At 43.1% G+C, this 22,833-nt stretch overlaps 1 protein-coding gene across 2 annotated transcripts in view; it reads right to left on the bottom strand.

The window, feature by feature from the left end:
• The window catches only part of gfra2b (GDNF family receptor alpha 2b), an 82,889-nt gene that overhangs the window by 3,530 nt on the left and 56,526 nt on the right, over positions 1-22,833 (bottom strand). For both annotated transcript variants that reach the window (XM_056404079.1, XM_056404078.1), the window contains 5 exons: positions 10,100-10,209; positions 9,153-9,293; positions 5,375-5,559; positions 1,328-1,375; positions 1-119 (listed from right to left, as the gene is read on the bottom strand). The exon at positions 1-119 is cut by the window's left edge and continues 3,530 nt beyond it. In XM_056404079.1, coding sequence (XP_056260054.1) covers positions 1-119; positions 1,328-1,375; positions 5,375-5,559; positions 9,153-9,293; positions 10,100-10,209 — 603 coding nt within the window. The remainder of the gene's footprint in view (positions 120-1,327; positions 1,376-5,374; positions 5,560-9,152; positions 9,294-10,099; positions 10,210-22,833) is intronic.

Below are 22,833 nucleotides of genomic sequence, written 5' to 3'. Positions count from 1 at the left end.
AGAACCGCAGACACACACACAGTCACAGAGATGTGGTGGAGGAGTGGAGCTGATTGCCGGCTGCTGCTCTTGGCCCCCGCAGAGTCCTGAGAGTCTATTGACCCCTGGGCCAACAGAGCCTGTGGGGGGGGGGGATTAATTCAGTGAAATTCTTCATGCTGGAACCTTTAAGCATCAATAAGCAGCATAAACATTCATCCTTCGTATCGTCTGTCTGACTGTTTATAAAACTATTATTATTATTACCCAATAACAACACATTTTATTATCAATAAACCTCATTTACATAAAAATACACCTGGATTTACAGTAAAAAAAAAAGCTGAAATGTTGAATTATTTCAATTGTAGTTACAATCAGAGGAACGTGTTGATGGAAACCATCGCTCCGTTGAAGAAGAGCACAGATTTTATAAATTTGAATAAAACACCCAAAATGTAATGAAAATTTTGATCATTAATTATATTTGCAGAAAGTGTAGAAAGGAATCATTCATGTTATTTTCAGGCAAATACGTGAAAGAAAAAACAGATTTCTGATGAAATTATAAAAACATTTGAGACTGGAGGACGACAGGAAGGTTAATTAATGGTTAATGAATAATTGTTGTAAGAAGGATGTTTTAAGTGTTTATCACATTTGAAAACCATGACGACGTCACCAAACTCACGTCCTTGTTCCTGGTTTCGAAGCATGAAAATCTCTACGTTATAAATTCATAAATTCATGAGGTCGTTATCAACATCAGCTCTGAGACTTTGTGTAAAAAACATCGAAACACATTCTTTAATTTGTTAGTTAAGTTTAATTTGCAGTGACGACGCCTCACGTGTCATTTCCTGTTGGTATAAAATATGTTCGTTTATTAACTGCTGAATCAGAGTCTGTCGTCTTTTCCTCTCCCTTCTCTTCTTTATTGTTGTTTATCTCTTCTTTTGATCAACTTCTCATTAAAAGAAGAAGTGTGAACAGTGTAAACTCCATCTCTATAAAAATATAATCATTAAACACTGTATCGGAGATGCAGTTATTTACAGGTACAGCTGTTTCTTTGTACGGTGGAAATGACCGGCCTCTCTGTTTTGAACTGATAATAATATTCTAACGTGACGACTTTCTGCCTGTTTGACATGATGATGGACCTGAACCTCACAGAAAAGAACTGAACCTGATTACCACCTGTGCACCGCCATCCGCCGCATGATTGCAGGGAAAACAATTTGTCGTCACTCCCCGTCAATGTGTGCAATTTAACAAAACCTGTTACTTCCATAATTAGTTTTTAAAGCGTCAAAACACACAGAGGTGTGTAATCACGGCTCCTCACCTCTTCACACTCGTACTCATCAGAGGGGATGCACTTTTGGCCTCCATCCTGTAAAACAAGAACTCATTATGAGAAAGCATGGGAAACACACAATCCCGGCTCTGTTGCTTTATATTCCTCCGTCTGCCCACTCACATTCAGCTCATTAACTCCGATTCATTAAACACACTGTTTTTGTGACTCTTGCATTATAATTACAGAATGTCGCTCTCGAACCGACACGCCATTCACAAACATTGATCACAGTGTTTGTCTGTGACTGACGGACTGTCTGCTCTCGCTCACATTTCAAAGTCTTCATTTGCACAAAAGTGTCTTTGCTTTCCCGGTTTTACCCAGGATGCTTCAGGAGCCGCCTGATAGAACAACAAGAATAAACTTTATTTGATTTAGATTTTTCCGAACACAGACACAAAGTGCTCTCCGAGGAGACGAAGCACAAACTCCAAGTCGATTCAAGTAAAAACAAAACGTGGAGATAAAAGCAGATTAAACGTATTAAATATTCACAAAGGCAAAGAACGTTCTTTCATCTCAACAGACAGAGAGTCGGAGGCTCTAACTGCAAAGGTCCGGACACTTTTTGTCACCAGCCGAGATCTGAATGACCAGGAGAGTCCTGTCCAACCAGAGGATTATATCACTGCACCAAAACCCCAAGGATCCGGAGATATCCTTTATAGGTTCTTGCAAGAATCTGGATCATATCTGGAGACGTTTTGGATAGGACGTCTTACAATGGCGTGATCAGAGCATGTCCATGATTACATCATATATGAGGTCATAGTTTGAAATATCTGGGCAACTACATCTCCAGATTCTGGGGTATTTGGTGCTGGGAGTCAGTGGACGACGACTGATGCATATATACACTCAACCTCGCTCTACTGCCTGTTCGTCTGCTTCAAGTCACGTGGATTTATTCTGCTTAGAAAATCTAATCGAATAATCGACACGCTCACCACACCTGGACAATTCAAGACGATGATCTCAAACCACCTCACCTTCACTGAGTGGTGTCCTCTTTTTAATTTGCCTCTGTGTATTTCTGTGTGTCTCAACGTCGTTTCAAATGAGGGAAAAACTTTATTGATGTTCGAGGTTTAAATAAATGAATGGGAAAAGAGAGAGAATAATCTGGACACGAAAAATAAAAGCATGTAAAACTTTCTGCAGATCAACAAGAAACAAAAATGATCGAATTTGATTTTCATGAGTAAAAAAAAAGAAACGTGTTGATAATGTTTTTCACTTGGTCAAAAAGGAGATGATTTCTGTAAATGATTCAAACCGGTCAGAACATAAACCTGCACGATGGGAGAGTCCTGTTTCCCTCCACTGGGGAACATGTAAATGGTGATTCTGAGTGAGGAAACCTGTTGTTTCAGTTTCTCATTATTGTCAGAGGGAAGGATGAGACACAGTTGAGCGAGGCTCAGTAGATTCACCGTCATTGAAATGCAGAGCAGTAACGTCAGCGTAAACAAAGATGCACACTTATGCTCGCTCGAAAACACGCACACTGCATCACTTATCTGAGCCCTCCATCGGCCTCTTTGTCGGCGCTTCATTAGCATATCTCCTCCCGTCGCCCGGGTGGGAGAGCCAATCAGATCTTATCTCTCGACGGGAGAAGAGGAAGAAGAAAACTCTTTTCAGTGACGGGAAATCATGGAGAGCAGCCTGGAAAAACTCCACGTCTCGGATCATTATCATTCCCTCTGAAAGACGCGTGTGCAAATCCACAAATATGCATCCATGTGCACATACACAAGGTTGTTAGAGCGATCATTAAACCATGCGGATGAATCATTATCATATTGACTATCACTGCAGTAACCTCCTCTGACACCGGACGCCTCTGCAGGCCTGCTTTAAACCGACCGCTCGGCATCGCTCACACAAACGATCCGTGAGCTCTGGGAAATAATACAATTCAGAAAACAAATTCACTGCAGCACGCATGAGGTAATATCCTGCATCCTGAGGGACATCTGCTACATTACATCATTTCTCTCCCTCTCTCACTCTTTTCCATATCATATCTCTGTGTTTATCTGCTTCCTGTCCGTTTCTCTGCCGACCGCACTTCGTCTCTGCGAGCGCCGAGGGTTCGTATTTACTGGAAGCGCTCGCTCTCACGTTCCAGGTATTTAGAAAAGCTGTTTGCTGACTGACGGCGGTTTGAGGGTGCTGCTGCTGGGGGGGGGGGGGGTGAATTCAGCTTTTTGTCACAGCAGCTAAAATGTGAACATTTGTCGTCTTAAAACAGGAGCTCTGAATCCACTCTGTACCAAACGACCAGTGGTTACCCCCCCCCCCAGGCTCAGATTGCTGCTCTTCATCACCCACAGCAGGGTTACTCATGTGACAACAAATACACAGCTAATACACATGAAACACTCAGAGCTGCTACAACATTCATACACAGGGTGACAACACGTTACGCTGTTTAACAGCAGACACGTGGAACTACAGACAAATGTTCTCCTCTGTGTTTGGGCTTTGAATTAAAGGGATACTTCAGGTTTTTGGATGTGGGGCTGTGTGAGGTATTCATGTTACATTACCTGCAGTAGATTCTAATCAGCGCGCTCTGTAGGTGCTTGTGCGTAGGAGTACGGTAGTTCAGTGGTTGAAAAATGTAGTGCCAAAGGAAAGAGCTGTTTTCACAGGAAGATAAAGAGCTGAAAATATTCTACATGAAGCTTCATTTAAACGGATATTGGATTGTTTGAGTGAGGAAACTGCATTAGAGACTTTAAGCAGCGATGGTTGAAGTGACGCCACGGCGTGATGTGATGGCGTAGACTTCAGGTCGAAACCTTCTGTTGCAGCTCAACTGTCCACGACAGGAGAAGGATCAGTTTACCTGTGATACGTGAAGAGGTTGACTCTGTCATTTATATTTAATCAAACCATCACTAGTTTTATGGATGAAGAGATACATGATCATTTCTCCAGTTTATTCACAGACACGTCAGTACAAACTGTTGTTAACCTCCATCCTCTGTGTATTGAAGAAACCGTGACGCTGTCCGTGGTGCTGAAGTCACAGACCATTTTCAATTCAAATTCCTGATTTCATATTAAACTGTCTCCGAATCAAATATCAACTTCTCTCGGGTCGTTTAAAGAGACAGACTGTACCAGCGTTCAGAGCGACCTCGGTTTTTCTGAAGAAGTGAGGCCGTTGTTAGAGTTAAACGTTGCTTAGCGATCTTTGATTTCCATCACTATGGCAACACATTGGAATGCATACGGGCGCCGTAGCATCACTTCAACCGCCGCTTCCTAAAGTCCCTGTTATTAGGTCGGCTACATCAGAATTAAAAAAACAGATGATCCATGAGGAAACCATGAGACTGAAGCTACAGTCTGACGTGTTCTCATGTTGGTCTGCAGACAGCTCTAAATACTACATTACCCATGAGCCTTCGGGAAGCTGCACACAGTCACTGCACCAACTGTTACGCCACAAGAAACAGTTCGAGCACGAAACTCCTCCTGAGTTGTTAGTGCACGGATATAAAGTGTCAGCTGTTTGCCCCCTGCTTCAGGTCTTTATGCTAAGCTAAGCTAAGCTAAGCTAACCACGCCCTGACTCCAGCTCTAGCTTTTTGCAGCAGATGTAGCTTCATACATCTTCACTCGTCTCCACATTGACGTATATGTGAGTTAAAAATGAAGCTCTTTGTTAAAACACCTCTACATCTGGCCGCTCTATATGTCGGGGTGTTCTATAATTCATGCTTTAAATCTCTTACATAATGGATAGCAATTTATCTTGGCCTCCAACCTGCAGCCTTACACCCCTTCCCTGTACATAATGGATAGGTTTCCACTTCCCCAGGATGGAGGCAGGGTGACGCTAATGTGTGTGTGAGGGTGACGAAGAGCGAAGCACATAAATCTGTTCCGCTCAGACATCAGTCCCGTCTGGACGGAGGATTTCTGCAGGCAGCCGGACTCGTCCTCAGTCAGAGAGATGAACTCGAGAAAAAAGGGAGACAGACGTCATGACGAGACACAGGTGGGTAAACTCACCTGCAGGTTGGCACAAGTGGAAAACACACAAGCGCCGTCCAGGGGTTTGATTGCGTTGCCGTGTAGAGAGGGGGCGGGTTTGGAGAGGATCGGCGGCTGGGCGGGGGGCAAGAAGGTGGACGACGGTTCGGTCACCAGAAGAGTCCCCCCCTCTGAGCCGTAACCAAACGACTGGATGGCGTTTTCTGTGAGAGGAAGTGAGAGAGGAGCGAATGATCATCAACATCAGACCTGCTAATATCCACAGAGACACTCAGTCATCTCAACTCCTGACTCCAAAACAACCAGAGCTGTAATCTCTATGGAAATCAGTTCATTTCACAAAGATATCTGCAGTGATACACAGTGTGTTTTTAATCATTCACCGCAGTATTAATGCGTCGGAACTGCAGCTCAAAATAAATTAATATCAATAAATATAAAATATAAAGAAGAAAAACAGAAATGGATGGTGGGTCCAGGTGGGCGGGGCTTGGTGACTGCTTTGTTGTGACATCACAAAGTTCCAGAAGTCCTGACGGCTGGTTTTAAGGCTCAGTTTCTGAATACAGGCTGTGTGCATTTCAACACACCAGACGACACACTGAACCCCTGGAGCTCTGGAGGGACGAGCCCACAGATCCTCAGAGAACTCCACCTGTCACATGTTCTTGTACCAAAACAAACATGGAGGACAAACCAGCACATTGTTCTGTTTCTGTTCAGAGACGTTTGTCCTGAAAAGACAAGGTGTGTGGTGAGGTCTGTAGGACTGAACCGGACCTCTGAGAAAATACACTGGACCTTGTTTACGTCCAAGTTATTGGTGCTGATATAAGAGAGCTGAACCTGTGTGACTTCATCAGCTGACTGTCAGCAGCACCCAGTGACCCGCACTGGAACAGTCACGTCACCAAATCACATTCATCACTGAACAAACATCCTGATGTTGTCAGGCATCGACATCAGATATATCATCGTCCTGCACTGAAACTCAAACGTCCTGAGGATGAACCGCGTCTCAATACTGAACCTACAGCGTCAATATATGTGTTTACGCGTTCAAAGGATTCTGGGAAATATTCAGAGGATGCCCTGGCCCTACACACGTGTCTAAATAAATCTGGAGAAAGGTCAGAAATTCAACAAGCGGTGGACGACCGGAGACCACTGTGAATAAAGAACAACACATACAGTACATTCACTCCACGCTCTGTGTTTGATTTCATACATAGAAAACCCACGGCTCCCTGCCGCCGCTGCCACCGCAGCGCCAATAAACAAACAAACCTTTCAAGTCCAACACGTTCAACAAAAAGAAGTCAATGGAGTCATTAGACATTGTCGGCGGGGGGGCCGCGGTGGTGCACCATCATCCACTCTGATGTGTTTGGTGAATGATTAATGAACAGGCCTCCGATGGAAACCTCTCAACACGAGCGGAGGCTGCGGCGGCGCCTCTGTGGAGAGCGGACGTGCAGCGGCAGCAGTGATTGTGTGGACGTGTGACAGTATGTGAAGGTTACTGCTGCATCGTGTTTCTCCAGGTCTCTGTTTCTGCTGCTCCTTTCCCGCTTACACCTGCTGCAAAAAGAGTCAAATTAACATCTAAATTATTTTTGATTTACTGTTTAATTAAACACCCTGTTGCTTGTTTCGGTACACTCAGGGTTTTATCTATTTATTTATTCTAAGTTATATTTTTGGGCATTTATGCCTTTATTGTGATAATATAGAGACAGACAGGAAGATAAAGAAAGAGAGAGAGAGGGGACGACATGCAGCAAAGAGCCGCAGGTCAAAGCGTTAAGATTCAGCATCAGAGTCACGGTATTGATTTCAGTACTGATTGAATGATACTCGGCCCTACAACAGAGCGAAGCATGGCTAACTGTTTAGCGTTTCTCATCATCCCATGATCACAAGTGGACACTGTGTCTCCGAGTCACTAAAAGTAAATGTCTCGTCAAGTCGCCGCAGGGTTTGACCACTAGACGCCGTTTGTTTCCTGTTTCCTAACGAGAAGTGATCAGATTCACGCCTGAACTTCTGCACAGTAATCACAACACATCTCCCTACGCTCTGTGGTCTGCGTGATTAGTTTCTAATAATGTTTAATACATGATGAAATTATGCAGTGCATTGTGGGGGTTGGTCTTTGCCACAGGCCGACAGGGACGTGCATGTGTGCGTTCACGTTAGAGCCGAGGAGGGAGGCTGTTTGTTTGACGGAGGAGGAGCAGAGGTGATGTTGTAGCTGGGTCAGTGTTATTTAAAGAGAGTATCAGGGGATCAGCTCCTCCTCCTCCTCCTCCTCCTCCTCAATTATCTGCCTTGCTCACTGTGTTTTTTCCACCTATATATACACTACTGTACACACACACACACACACTCTTATGTTGCAGTACTTGTGAGGTCCTTCCAGTCCTCACTCTTCACTCTTCCCTCTAAAAACCTCTGAAATGATTTGTCAGGTTATTGATTAATCATATAGGTAACCAAATAAGATTAATCAGGAGGTATTTTGATAATTAACTTCAAGCCATAAAATGACTTTTCTGCCTTTCTCTGCTTCATATTATCACAAAGTGAATTAGAGCTGAAACAATTAGTTAGTAATCTACGAGGTATTTTGACGACACAGTTGTTGGAACCAGCTTCTCAAATCTTTAGGTTAAAAAATTATAAAAATAATCTTGATGAGGTCCTAACATGAGATCCTTCTGAGACCGGCAGTAACATGAGGTCCTCACGAGACCGGCAGTAACATGAGGTCCTCACGAGACCGGCAGTAACATGAGGTCCTTCTGAGACCTGCAGTAACATGAGGTCCTTCTGAGACCTGCAGTAACATGAGGTCCTTCTGAGACCGGCAGTAACATGAGATCCTTCTGAGACCGGCAGTAACATGAGGTCCTTCTGAGACCGGCAGTAACATGAGATCCTTCTGAGACCTGCAGTAACATGAGGTCCTTCTGAGACCTGCAGTAACATGAGGTCCTTCTGAGACCGGCAGTAACATGAGATCCTTCTGAGACCTGCAGTAACATGAGGTCCTCACGAGACCGGCAGTAACATGAGGTCCTCACGAGACCGGCAGTAAAATGAGATCCTTCTGAGACCGGCAGTAACATGAGGTCCTTCTGAGACCTGCAGTAACATGAGGTCCTCACGAGACCGGCAGTAACATGAGGTCCTTCTGAGACCTGCAGTAACATGAGGTCCTCACGAGACCTGCAGTAACATGAGGTCCTTCTGAGACCTGCAGTAACATGAGGTCCTCACGAGACCTGCAGTAACATGAGGTCCTTCTGAGACCGGCAGTAACATGAGGTCCTCACGAGACCGGCAGTAACATGAGGTCCTTCTGAGACCTGCAGTAACATGAGGTCCTTCTGAGACCGGCAGTAACATGAGGTCCTCACGAGACCGGCAGTAACATGAGGTCCTCACGAGACCGGCAGTAACATGAGGTCCTTCTGAGACCTGCAGTAACATGAGGTCCTCACGAGACCGGCAGTAGCATGAGGTCCTCACGAGACCTGCAGTAACATGAGGTCCTTCTGAGACCTGCAGTAACATGAGGTCCTTCTGAGACCTGCAGTAACATGAGGTCCTTCTGAGACCGGCAGTAACATGAGGTCCTTCTGAGACCGGCAGTAACATGAGGTCCTTCTGAGACCTGCAGTAACATGAGGTCCTTCTGAAACCTGCAGTAACATGAGGTCCTTCTGAGACCGGCAGTAACATGAGGTCCTCACGAGACCTGCAGACACACAGCGACACACCGAGGACTCACTGAGGCAGGTGTTGTGAGTGAAGTCCCGGTGGAAGGCGTCACACTCCCGCTCCTGACTGCCAGTGCCCCTGCAGGTGCACCACAGGCTGATGGTGATGTTGGAGGGACTGCTGTCGCTGTAGTTGGGCGTCACGTCTGAGCCTGACACACAGAGAGGGGGGGGGGGGGGGGCAAGAGTTAATGCTGGGGAGGAATAAAAATGAAAATGGAGATTTGCCAAGAAGAAAAGCAAAGAGGATTTTTGCAAATTGGGAATTGAATCACTGGATGGTTCCTAAAGTCGTGAGTCACCTGGTTCTAACAGAGACTCAGAAACAGCAGATGGTCACTTCTGTTTAATTTTCACAGTCAGTCTGTGACATGTTAGTCCCATCAATCTGCTGCTCTGAGGTTTTTTAAACACATTAAAACTGAGTCGGCGTGTGTTCCTTCCTTCAGAAAGAAAAAATAAAATAAGTATACAAACATAATAATGGTAATGGCTGAAAATAGGACACGGCAAGAAGCTTCAAAAGCTTGTGTAGGGCTCCAGTCACTGCCTGTACAAAATATAATTTCAGCCACAAAATACCTCAATCCTAAAACTCTACAAAGAAAAACCAAATGATCCAAAACATCTGCCCCATCAGTCCAGATATCAATTTAATAGGCAAAATAAACAATTAGCAATAAATGGGAGATAAACAATAATAATAAAAGCTCAGTAGAGTCACCAGTCCTTCAGACTCCAGCCTTTCAGGCTTTAGACACATTTAAACATGTTTTAGAAGCAACTGCTGCTTTAGGTTCCTCCACATGTTGACGTGGGGCAGTTTGGAGGGTCGAGTCTTTTTTTTTTACCCTACTAATGTCGCCAAGGCCAAGAGTTCAGAAAAAGAGTCATTCTTAAATCAGCTAAACAAGCGATTTGAACATGACGTCAGAGACAGACCGAGGGTCAGACTCACCGATGAGGCCGACGTACGACATCAGGCAGCCGTGGTAGTTGTCGTGAGGGCAGCTGGTGACGGTGTGAGACGTCATCTGGCAGTTCATGTGGAAATCAGCGAGTCGAGACCTGCAGTCAACAACAAACACAAACCTCTCAACATCACGTCAGAAAGATGAACAAGTTGAGACAGAGAAGATCGATCGGTGGTACAACCTGAGAAATCCGATCACACAAAGTAATAAACTAACGCAGAGATGGAGACTCGAGTTTACGACTTTGACTCAAGTCGGACTTTGGTTCCAGAAAGTGACACGAAACTCAAGTGTGATTTGAGACGTTTGCAGGATTTCACAAAAAGTCCTGAACTGATTTGCACTGAACTTGGAGGAGGGATGGAGCGGGAGTCAGATCCAGATCACTTACTATGACTTTGAATAGTTTTCTATGAAGTCTGGTGTGTGTCGGACGCGGACTGGCTGATAGAAGATTCCTGGGACTCGAGACTCGACTTGGATTTACAAAAACATCATCAGAATTCAGCTTTAAACAAATTTGAACCAAATTTCAGGACAATCGTTAAAATGCTTCACTTTGCTTTTTATCCTCACAACGACTGTTTCAGATGTTACTATTATTCATTTCTAATGCATTTATTTCTCTCTCCTCCTTCACCCTCGCTGTAACTTTGCATCATCACTGTGTAAAATCCTGAAATGCAACTGCAGAGAAAAGTGTGGTGAAAGCTGAAAATCCCTGTTTAAATAAAAGGCAGATTCATACAGTAGTTTGGGAGATTATGTCCGTGTCCTGCAGTATCCACTACATCATGCATACTGTATGTTAATGCACAAGGAACTGTCACAGGCAATAAGTGTACAGCTGCTGAGTTTAATCTACTGCCTGTCCTAGTTTTGTGTTTCTCCATCCTGTTTCCTTCTTTGTCTCTCTCTCTCTCTCCTCGTTAATTCCTGAGCCTCTCTGCTGCCTCGTTACTCTCACATGATTCTTCTTCTTGTCTTGATGAATGTAGCAGCGCAGAGAGAGAGAGAGAGAGAGAGAGAGAGAGAGAGAGAGAGAGAAAGAGAGAGAGAGAGAGAGAGAGAGAGAGAAAGAGAGAGCGAGGGGAAGAGAGGTGAAAGACGAGCGACCCTGGCGCTATTTGGGACCAACCAACACACTGTGTGTGTGTGTGTGTATATGTGTGTGTGTGTGTGTGTATATGTGTGTGTGTGTGTGTGTGTGCGTATATGTGTGTATGTGTGTATATGTGTGTGTGTGTGTATATGTGTGTGTGTGTGTGACACATAAGCGCATATGTGAAGGTGTTTGTATGTTTGTATTTGCTCGTCTGTCCGCTGCAGAGAATGATATAGTTTGACAGGCCTGAGCGCTGCGCATTTGACTTTCACACAGAGGTCAGTGTGTGTGTGTGAGTGTGTGTGTGTGTGTGAGTGTGTGAGTGTGTGTGTGGAGTTGGGTGTTGGCCTGCTTGAGTAATCCTGCCAACGACGTCAGCTCTAGACAAAAGAGATGATCATAATCCACAGCGACAAACACTCACTTTACTCTAGTCCCTCTCTTTACATGACACACACACACACACACACACACACACACACACACACACGGTGACACCTTCACCCTTGGCTTGTCAGGGCAGATTGCGTTGTGAATGAGTGACTCAGATAGTTGAAGCTGTGGAGTTGCGTTCAGGAGAAACATGAGGGACGTTTCCTGTGTGACATGTGACTCAGTTAAAATGACGATGCCGCCATCTTGGATCGACCACACAACACACACACACACACTAACACACACACACCTGTCAACCACTTCACCTGAAGGACTCCTCTCTGTTGGTATGACAACCTTCAGACCACACAGCATCACGTTGGCTTTTACTGTCAGCTGAGACGAAGACCTGCTGGTTTCACTTGGTGTCTCCGGTCAGCGGATGTCACTGATTGTTACCATGGAAACGTGGCTCTTAGTTGAAGATGGCTTTGCTTCATTCCAAAAAGGTACAAAATGATTGCTGACGCTGCTGAGTGATGGTAACGAAGGTTCAGGCAGATGATGCTGCACATCACTGATCACATCTTCATTTAAACAGAGAATCAAACAGGCGAGTCTGTTCTTGGTCTGATCCGATCAGCTTCATTAACAACAGAGCTGCTGTGTGTTTTACACTGTTGTAATGGTTGTAATGATGCTGGGGGGGCATGAGGCCGCCTCACAAAGCCAGTGTTCAGACACTGAATGTAATGCAGCAGTGACCGGAGAAATGCTCCTCAGGTCTGATGCTTCAGCTTCATGTTGAAAAGCTGCTTTTTGTTCCATCAGAACAATAAACTGAAACACACTGAAAATTGATCAGTTTACATATTAAATGTTGATTTTGTTAAAAGATGCAAATGAATCATCAGTTTAAAATATATTTTTGGTCAATAACTGTAAATGTTTTTGCCTCATTAAGGTACAAAATGACTCTCCCTGACTTTCCTGTCTCTCTCTCTCTCACTGCACCTTTCAAAATAAAGGCAAAAATACAAAAAAATAAATAAAACATGGTTCCAATCCTGCACCTTTACAGTGGGTATATATTTGTACCAGGACATAAAGGAACAGAAATGTTCTTTTAGAGGTCCAGACAAGAAGGTACCAAAATGCACCAATGTTCAAAGCCTTTGTACCTTTGTAGATCCATTCCTGTACTTTCATTTCTTAGTGTGTGGTGTCTGAGGGAAACTCTGGAGGTGAGACTCGACGTGCCGTGTTCGTATCAAAGCGACAGATGTTGATATAAAAGCTCAAATTACCACTAATGAAAAAAAATGAGGTTTATCTTTAACGCTGCTCTTTAATTGTGTGAGACGGAGCTCACAGCGGAGACGGATGAAGGTCAGAGGGAGATAAGGGCAGCGCTGGAGACAGCAGGAGATAGCCGAGTGGTTCAATCTGCCGCCTCTGAAACCACTTGATCAAATCCTGCCTGAGCTTCCTCGTTTCCCCACAGGGCTCGTTAAAGATTCATCTAAACTAATCATCAGCCGAGAAAGAGACAGAAACTGTGCCGTACTTCCTCTGACCTGAGACGTTTCCTCCGCGTTCAGACGATTCAGGCCCAAACACATGAAAAAATAAACCTGTTTAAATAAGACATGACTGAAGGTTTAGCAGCTCAGAGGTTGTTTCACTGAAGCAGAAGTTTACAGCACAGAGCAGGAGTGTGTGTGTGTGTGTGTGTGTGTGTGTGTGAGTGTGTGTGTGAGCTGCAGCGTTAATGTTTCAGTCGTTTCACTGAATCTGCAGGTGAAATTAAAACCAAATCAGATCTGGAGTCAGCTGATGTTAACATCGTTTACAGAACCTGCAGCTCTATGTTCAACAGCTGGGTCACATAAATAAATGAAATATATTGTCCATCACAGGTGAGGATGTTGGTTTGGTTTCACAGGTTAAAGGGGGGGTGGGGGGGGGGGGGGGTGGGGGGGTCTGAGGTATGTTATTCAGTCTAGACATTAAACCTAATTAATAAACTGGTTCTGTGGCTTCACAATCAAACTGGAGTCTAAAAACATTAGAAATAAAAATGAAAATCAGATTAAGTTTTCATTAACCCTTTCAGACCGGATACGTGTTTTTTAATGTGATCGATCACATGTTGGGATTCACTGAAATTCAGGTCAGGAAGGTGAAATCCATCATGGGAAATGTAGTTTGTTTGTTTTTCCGGTGGTTTTAGCCACAAAAAAAGTTTTTAAAGAGGCAGTTCGATGTGTGACGTGGAGTACAGCTGTTACCTGGATTCTTTATTGTTTATTTATCCAGATCTCCATTAGCTTCCAATCAGCGGCTGCTAATCATCAGACCATTCATACACAAACAGGCAAATTAATAAAAAATCGAAATACTCAACGTATCAGACAAGTTAAACAACATGTACAGAAAGTAAACAACATCTGAAACAAACAGGCGTCCGGCAGGTTGGTGCCACAGTGTGATCTCTTTCATCTCTCTCTCTCTGACTGAAGCTCAGTAAATAAACCTGGATGAAAACAAAGAACACAACGACTCAGTGAGTGGCTCAGCCTCCGGTTACATGTGGAGAATTAACAGGGACTTTAAGCAGCGACCCTCGAAGTCCGTATTCATTCCAACACGTTGCCGTAGTGATGGCAATCAAAGATTGCTAAGCAACATTTAACTCCAACAATGTCTACTTCACCACTTCAGGAAACCGAGGTCGCTCTGAACGACGCTACAATACGTCTCGTGAAATGAGCTGAAAGAACTTGATATTTGATTCGGAGGCGATTTACTGTCAGATTAGGAGTTGGTATGAATGTGTTGCTTCAGCACCACGGACAGCGCAACGGACAGAACCACGGACAGCGCAACGGACAGAACCACGGACAGCGCCACGGACAGAACCACGGTTACATCATGACGCAGCACGGCGAGGTCGAGGGCTGCAGAGGGAGGGTGGAGGTTAACAACAGGGACCGTTGTGACACCGCCAATTCCTCCAATCAGGAACAAGTTGTGAACCACCTGATTCACTCTGCACGTGCTCAGTTTAGTCCTTATTCCACCTGTGAGGAAGCAGCTCCCAGTGACACACACAGACTGTTAATTAAGTTCATTTATTTTGTAATATTACTGTCCGCTCTGTAGTTTCACTCTTCAAACTGTAATCATCTAAATGTGGAGATCTTTCATGCCAGTTGCCAGTTATGTTAAAGAGTAATTTAAGTGTTGAATAAAATCTTTAAATATCAAGTTTTCGCCGTAATCCTGTAACATTTCCCTCCTTGTGTTTGAGACTAAATCAACATGTTGAGTTTGTGTTGCAGAGAAAACATCTACACTATTTAATATCAGACACATGGAAGTAGTTTGTAATAAAACTTGAACGCACTGGATTAAAAGATACAGACAGAAATGCGACAACCATCCCAGCTCTGCTCTAATTACCCGTCAACTCTAACGTCAGTGAGTGTGTGCGAGCTGAACTCTCATCATGAAGCTCAGTCTTCAGAGCGTCAACGGGTTCTTTTAACTCTGGACAAACAACACGCCAACTAACAGCAGCTAAAGACACGGAGGTTACATCAGTTTGTATCTCAACACACACACACGCACACACAAACAAGGATTAAACGGACGCCCACACTCAGCTATTTGCTCTCATGACATTTCCATGTGTGTAACATGGTCCTGAGGCTCTGTGCAGCATGTGACGCTGTCAATTACACTGCTGCCATCAGAGAGAGAGAGTGTGTGTGTGTGTGTGTGTGCGCGTGTGTGTGTGCGTGCGTGTGTGTGTGCGCGCGTGTGTGTGTGTGCGTGCGTGCGTGTGTGTGTGTGAGCCAGAGGAGGTGAAGAATATTAAAATCAAATTACAGCCAGGCTGAGTGAGTCCAAATGGCCTTATTACTGACTGTCAGGCAGCACGACACACACACACACACACACACACACACACACACACACACACACACACACACACACACACACACACACACACTTGAAATGGATGCACATGCAATTATCTCCAGTGTATATACAATCAAACATGTAAAGTCTATAGAAAAGCTTCTATTCATTCACACAGCTATGGAAGGGAATGTGTGTGTGTGTGTGTGTGTGTGTATGTGTGTGTGTGTGTGTGTGTGTGTGTGTGTGTGTGTGTGTGTGTGTGTGGTGGTGAATCTTATGTTTGACCCTGACGTGTCAGTCATGGTGTAACAGACTCACAGCTCCCTTGAGTGTTTTTCAATTATCATGTCTGTTTTAATGAGGGTAAACAAAACACACACACACACACACACACACACACACACACACACACACACACACACACACACACACCACACACACACACACACACACACACACACACACACACACACACACACATTCTGTCGATTGAACTATAGTTTAGAGTCAAGTAGTCAACTTATTTAATAACTATAACTGGTTTAAAAACAGAAAAATGATTAATCTAATTCAACGTTTCATCATATAAAATGTGTCTTTACACATTCACATGAATATGAAATCAGTCATATTTATTTATTTATTTCTTTAATAAGAACTTGATCGATTTGTTCCTATGAAAAAAACATGTGTTATATTTATAGAATATGATTATTACAAGCGGATACTGCACATCAGTATATAAATAAAAACTTTAAAACCTGTATCTGCTCACAATTCAATTATAATGTGTGATAAACTATGAAATGTCATAGAAAAGTATCAGTCAGATGAGACATGAGTGGACCTTCTGAGTCCAGCAGCTGACAGTGAACACAACAACATCAGCACAGTGTCTGATCTTACATCTCGGTCTAAATATAGACGCTTTCCAGCACCGGAGCTGCAGCCTGGAACACTTCTCATCCAGGACAAATATATCCCACATTTATTTCTGGATGCAAAGAAGGGAAAGTGATATCAGAACATTTTCAGAAATAATCAATCAATCTTCCACGTCTGACTCTGGAGAAAAGTCGGACAGGAACGTTTCTAACTTCTTCCCAAAGAGAGAGAGAGAGAGAAACCAGCTGGATGTTTCATCTCGTTTTACTTCCGCTCTCATTAAGACGTCAGGACCAACAGCTGAAATAATATGGGATGTCTGCAGTGACACAGGTCACCTTGTTAATGCATGAGCCCGTACACGTGGGAGGGGGCGCGCACGCCGCTGACGGTTTGAAAAGTAAATGTGCGTCTGAAGACAAGCTCGTGTTAATGTGTGTTTGATTCACTTCAACACAATCATCAACGCAACACGAGTTCGCTGACCTCCGTCTCTGCTGCTGACAGTGGAGGTTCTCGCTGTATGGCGGGCTCCGAATACCCGCCACTCCTGTCGCCTAGCAACATTGACATTTTTTTCTTTTTGTTATTTTCAAAAATTCTCTTGGTTTTTAACAGTCGTACCGTTAACTGTTGAACTGAGCTGAAACACAATACTGACATTTAGAAGAGCAATCCTCAGACTCTGTCAGTGTTAATAAGAATGATGATAATAACAATAACAATAATAATAACGATGATAATAATAATAATAATAACGATGATAATAATAATAATAATAATAACAATAATAATAACGATGATAATAATGATGATGATAATAATGATAATAATAATAATAATGATAATAATAATAATGATAATAATAATAACAGTAATAATAATAATAATGATAATAATGATAATAATAATGATAATAATAATAATAATGATAATAATGATAATGATAATAATAATAATGATAATAATAATGACAATAATAATAATGATGATGATAATAATGATAATAATGATTATCATAATAATAATAATGATAATAATAATGATAATAGTAATAATAATAATAATAATAATAATGATAATGATAATAATAATGATAATAGTAATAATAATAATAATGATGAGAAAAAGAAGAAAAGGAAGAAACTTAGTAAGAAATGCAGAATCACATGAGAAGACAAAAACTTTAAACACGAGTGTAAAATGATAGAAAAATTAAATAATAACAGAAAAAATAAAATGAATGAATAATTATAGGTAAAAATGGATTACATAAAAGACTTTACTTTGTGATTTATATTACTACATTTGTTACTATTCTATATTTATGACTGTATTGTTGTTATATCAGTGTTTTCAATACAGGTGTGCAATGATCTTTGGGACAGGTTGGACCATGAAGGATCCACCTGTTGGAGTCTCTGTTGCCAAGGAAACGAAGGAGGCTTTTGAAGGAGCCTTTAAACTACTGTGTCCGTCGTGACTCTGTGGAGAGCGGGAAGATGACGAGCACGTCTCCGCAGCTTCGTATTTATGGAGATAATTCGTCTCCGGGGTTCGGATGTAATTATGTCGAGTAAATACGACACAGAAAGTTTGTGTTTGTTGTTTGCTCAGCAGCAGCTAGCGGAGGTTAGCGGCTTCAAAGCTCCTCTTTGATTTATCACGTCATAACTCTGCAAAGTGTGTGAAGAATGACGTTGGTGCGACACGGTGACGTGAAGGTGTTTGTTCAGACCTTCAGTTTCCTCATCTACCCTCACTTGTGTCAGTGTGTGTGTGTGTGTGTGTGTGTGTGTGTTTGGTGATTAGCTGCTTTGTTTTGTCTTGATGTTCTCTTTAATTAACAGTCCCTGAGTGGGGCTGCTCATTTGCATATTTACATATTAGCATAGCTTATGAGTTTCTGCTCCCGCTCAGCGTCAGGAGAGATTGCCCTTGGTCACACCTCCGGTTTTATTGCTTTCTGCTCCGTCTCTCCGTGGGGTTCGCTCGCCTTATTTCCCCCTCAAAGACTCATCCCTTGCTCGTCATCCCTCGCTCCTGTAAACCGACCGGACACATTCAGACCAGCGCGGAGGAAATGAGATGAATCATGGGATGCTTTTGTGTAAACTTGCGCACAAACAGTCACAATGAGAGTAAGTGAGAGGGGCCTATTGCGTTGCTGGTGTCCTCTGTGACCTACAGAATAGAGGCAGCTATTTCCATCACGCCACCACCTCACCTCACTGACCGTGTAATGGAGCGATGCAGTCGTTAGATTGGCTTCCTCGCCTTAAAACACCACTCAGCTGCTGCCGCTGGGTTTGGAAAAGCAGTTTAGCTCCACACGCCTCAGTGCACGGGCGTGTGTGTGTTTGCATACATACCACTGGCATTAGTGTGAGAGCTTCGCAGTGTGATGGGGGTCATAAGGAACCTGATTCACATAAATCCTCACATCCAGCAGATGGATCCTGATGGAGACCTCCAACAAGTCCATTAGAAGTTAAGTTGTGTGTTCTGAGTGAGCTGTCTGACACTGCTGAAGGTCTGAGAGGGTCAGTTCACACACATCACAAAAATATTTTTCTTTCCCGGAGTGGGAGGGGTGACTCGAACACAACACAGCACAGAGAACTGAAAGTATCTGCAAGGACACATCTTTTAAACAACTTCTATAGAGACACATTCAGTCTCTGTACTTTAGTGTGTGCGTATCACAGTCTGATCCACGAGCTCCACTGTTTCCTCCAGCTATATAACATGTTCCTTCATCATCTACAGCGCCAAACGTGGATTCATTCGCCACTGAAAATAGTCCCCAACAAACGCTCCATTTCCTCCCGTTTGTTTGATAAAAACTACAGCGATCAGCTGTTTTAGAAAATTAAGTAGAATCACTTCCTTGTGGTCGTATCCCTCCACCACTCAGACTAGTTCCAGGTCACATCCCTGTTTATCCAGAGTCATTTAAAATATTATCCATTTGTGTGAAATTTTGTTATAATTGCTGTGTTTTGTGAGGTCACCATGATCTCGACCTCTGACCTTTTAACACCAAATTCTAATCAGTTTGTCCTTGAGTCCTGGTGAATGTTTGTGCCAAATTTGAAGAAGTTCTTTCGAGGAGTTTCTGAGATATCGTATCCACGAGAATGAGCCGGACAGACGGACGTGGGGCGGGGCTTGGTGACTGCTTTGTTGTGACATCACAAAGTTCCAGAAGTCCTGACGGCTGGTTTTAAGGCTCAGTTTCTGAATACAGGCTGTGTGCATTTCTCTGTGGACTGAGGCTTTGATACTTTCACAGTATTAATATAGAAGCTAGAGCTGATCTATAATCACACTACACATGGACACAGACCTTTACACTGGAGGAGCTTTAATGTGAAACCCTCCTGTCTGTAGTACAATGTGCTGTTTCCTGACAGACGTGAGGTTCAGGCTACATGATTAGAAAGTGAATCTATTCATGTTAATATTGAGGAGAGAAAAAAACAAATTCAGAACAAGTTTCTCCTTCAAGCGTAAAACTTGAAATAACAAGTGCTGCAGTGAATCTTCTGTCCGTCCAAAGGCTCCTGGAGCTCAGACTGGAGATGTTTTACAGGGGTATTATTACCACAGCGTCTCTGCGAGTTTAATGCGGTCCAGATCAGTCATAACAGTAATATTTTTTTTACTGACTGCACGCTGCAAACTTTCTTTCATCTTTTCCATCCTGTTAAGAGTCCCAGTGAAATTTACCTCAGGTTATACAAGTCCCATATGAATTTAAATCGTCGGTAATTATTAGAACATTTCCAGCAGGAGAGGAGCCGGAGCTGAAGCCTGTGTACACCGACACGGTGCCGGTGAATGTTTGTTTTTAATCTGAATTCATAAAATACACGAAAGTCTAATAATTTAACTCAGTGGAAACCAAACAGTCACAAACATCAGCTCCTCAGGACACACGGGAGGTCAGTGCAGACATGTAGAGGAGGGGATCAGCCTGTTTACAGTGACTGTAATTGGCAATAAGACAAGTATGTATGTATATGTTGAGAAAACAACAGAAATCTACACAACGACAGAATCTAAATGTTTTTATATACTGTAACTAATGTCGGATTCATATCCACAGCTTATTGATGAAAGAAAAATGATCGAAACTCTACGTGTGTGAAACTGTAAGTCGTCCAAATCACACGGAACCACACAAGATGTCAAAACGAGATGACGTCGACAAGATGGCCGACCATCAAAATCATGGTAATATCTGAAGTGCTGACAAACAAAAGAAGCTCCTCGTTTTCCAGCTGATTTTAAAACTGTTGCGGGCAGATTTGATCAGCTGTAGCTAGTTAGCTAATTAAGCTAACGTTGTCTGACTGAGAGAAACGAAGAATAAAACAATTAGCAAGCAATTAGCATTTTGCTTCTACTATAGTCAAGTGATAATTTCACCATCACGTCATCTCCTCACAGATTTCTGAAGTCTGAGTCTGATTGGTTAAAACCAGAAGAGACATGTGGAGGAGACGCATCGACACACAGCGTCAGAGTCAGTGTTAGCAGCAGCATGTCACTGTCACACTGACCTTTAACACTGACAACACACATGATGAAGCATGACCTGCTGTCACAAACCAGAAGACTGATGATCACAGGAGCGTCATGTGACTGAGCGTCATGTGACTGAGCAGCAGCAGGAAGCAAGGCAAGTGAGTTCTTACTGTATAAGTGCGACTGATAGTCGACTGTACAGAGTTCAGCTTCCAGTGAATCAGCTGTTACGTCCACGTGAGTCTGAACATGGCTCCTCCTCCTGAAGACACGTTCAGGATTCACATCCTCCCAGTTAAAGCTGAATCAGCATCTGGATCAAGAACTTGTCAGAACAGCGGAAGGTGATCTCTGCGTCATTCAGACTGTGTCATTAAAAGTTTCTATATTTAGATATTTAGTTCAGTGTCTGCTAACCAGACCATGTTAGCTGTTAAACAGCTAGCCCGCTAACCGCAGCTGGAGACAGCAGTCCCGGTTCTGCTCTGCAGCCTCGGTGAGTTTGGTGCAGCTCAACATGAACCAGTTGTCCACCTGAGCAGAACCAGAACCGCCATCACCAGCTGCAGTCCGAGACGCTGGAGTTACAGTCCGTCCACGGGACCTGAGACCTCCTGGCAGGGAGACAGGAAGCAGAGCGACGGCTAGCTGGTTAGCATATAGCGCCTCATGAATTAGTAACTCAGCAAACAGTGAGATCGGTTGTGACACAGTTCGTAAACGGACAAACATCCGAAGGAAGCGTCAAAGCAGCGGATAGTCAGTCAGGACTTTCAGAATAAAACCAGAGCAGAAACAGGATACAGATCGTGGATTGTGATTCTACCCAAAAAGATTGTCATATGATCTTTTGGCCAGATCATCCACCCCTCCCTCAGATATACATTTACTCTGACTCTTACTCTGAATGTGAAAAGTCTCAGTTCTGGGCCAAAAACATCCCCAAACATAACACAGCAATTACCTGCTGTTGATGTTCCATTTTCATTTTTTGTAATAAAAAGATATTTTGAACATTCAACTGTTCAATTCATTCTCAGCCACTAAAAAACAACCAGATTAGAGACTGTGATAATTATGGGTCAAAAAGTAAAATCCAATTCTCTCACATGCTGTTTCTACTCAAACACGATCTCTCAGTAATTTACCAGCAACAATCTTCATCCAGCGGAGCTCAGACTGAAGCGTCACTGTATCAACCATCTCTGTCCGTCTCATTATTAGATGATAATCAAAAGAGCGGGAAGCAGAAACACACTCAGAGCAATCAGAGACACTTTCAGCAGCTCTGTGTCCCGTCGCTGTGTGTGACAGGCTGAATGAAGTCAAAAATCCATCAGCATTGTTTGGCTCATAAACAGACTGTCAACACTGAATAAAGTTTTATTTAGAGAGCCTCCTCTCTTCTGATTGGCTCACCCACCTGTTGTTACTGGAGCCCTAGAGAGAAGGCTGAGAGAGGAGATGTAAAACCACAGATATATCTTCTTATGGATCAACACTTCAAAATAAAACACAGAAGAAGAAGAAAATATGGAGCTTTATGGTTGTTGTGTGATTTCTCTGATTAACCAGCAAATATATTATGTTTGAAACAGCGTCTTTTCAAACCAGCTGGGAATGACATCATCTCATATGATGTCATTCTCAGCTGAGAATGACATCATATGAGATGATGTCATTAAAAAGAAAAGAGAGTGTTACAGCAGATTCATGTTACAGGGAGAAAATGAATTTAATTTAATCCATCTGTCTGATGGATTAAATGACAGGAGGTTTGGAAACGACTAACCCGAACCCTCCCCACAAATCAGACACACAACTTCTGTTGATAGTTTTAAGAAACAGCTGAGAACCTATTTTATGATGTTGCTATGATTAAATACTGAT

Source organism: Seriola aureovittata, chromosome 18, assembly GCF_021018895.1.
Source record: "Seriola aureovittata isolate HTS-2021-v1 ecotype China chromosome 18, ASM2101889v1, whole genome shotgun sequence".
Classification (NCBI taxonomy): domain Eukaryota; kingdom Metazoa; phylum Chordata; class Actinopteri; order Carangiformes; family Carangidae; genus Seriola; species Seriola aureovittata.
This window is presented reverse-complemented; position numbering and strand designations above follow the sequence as displayed.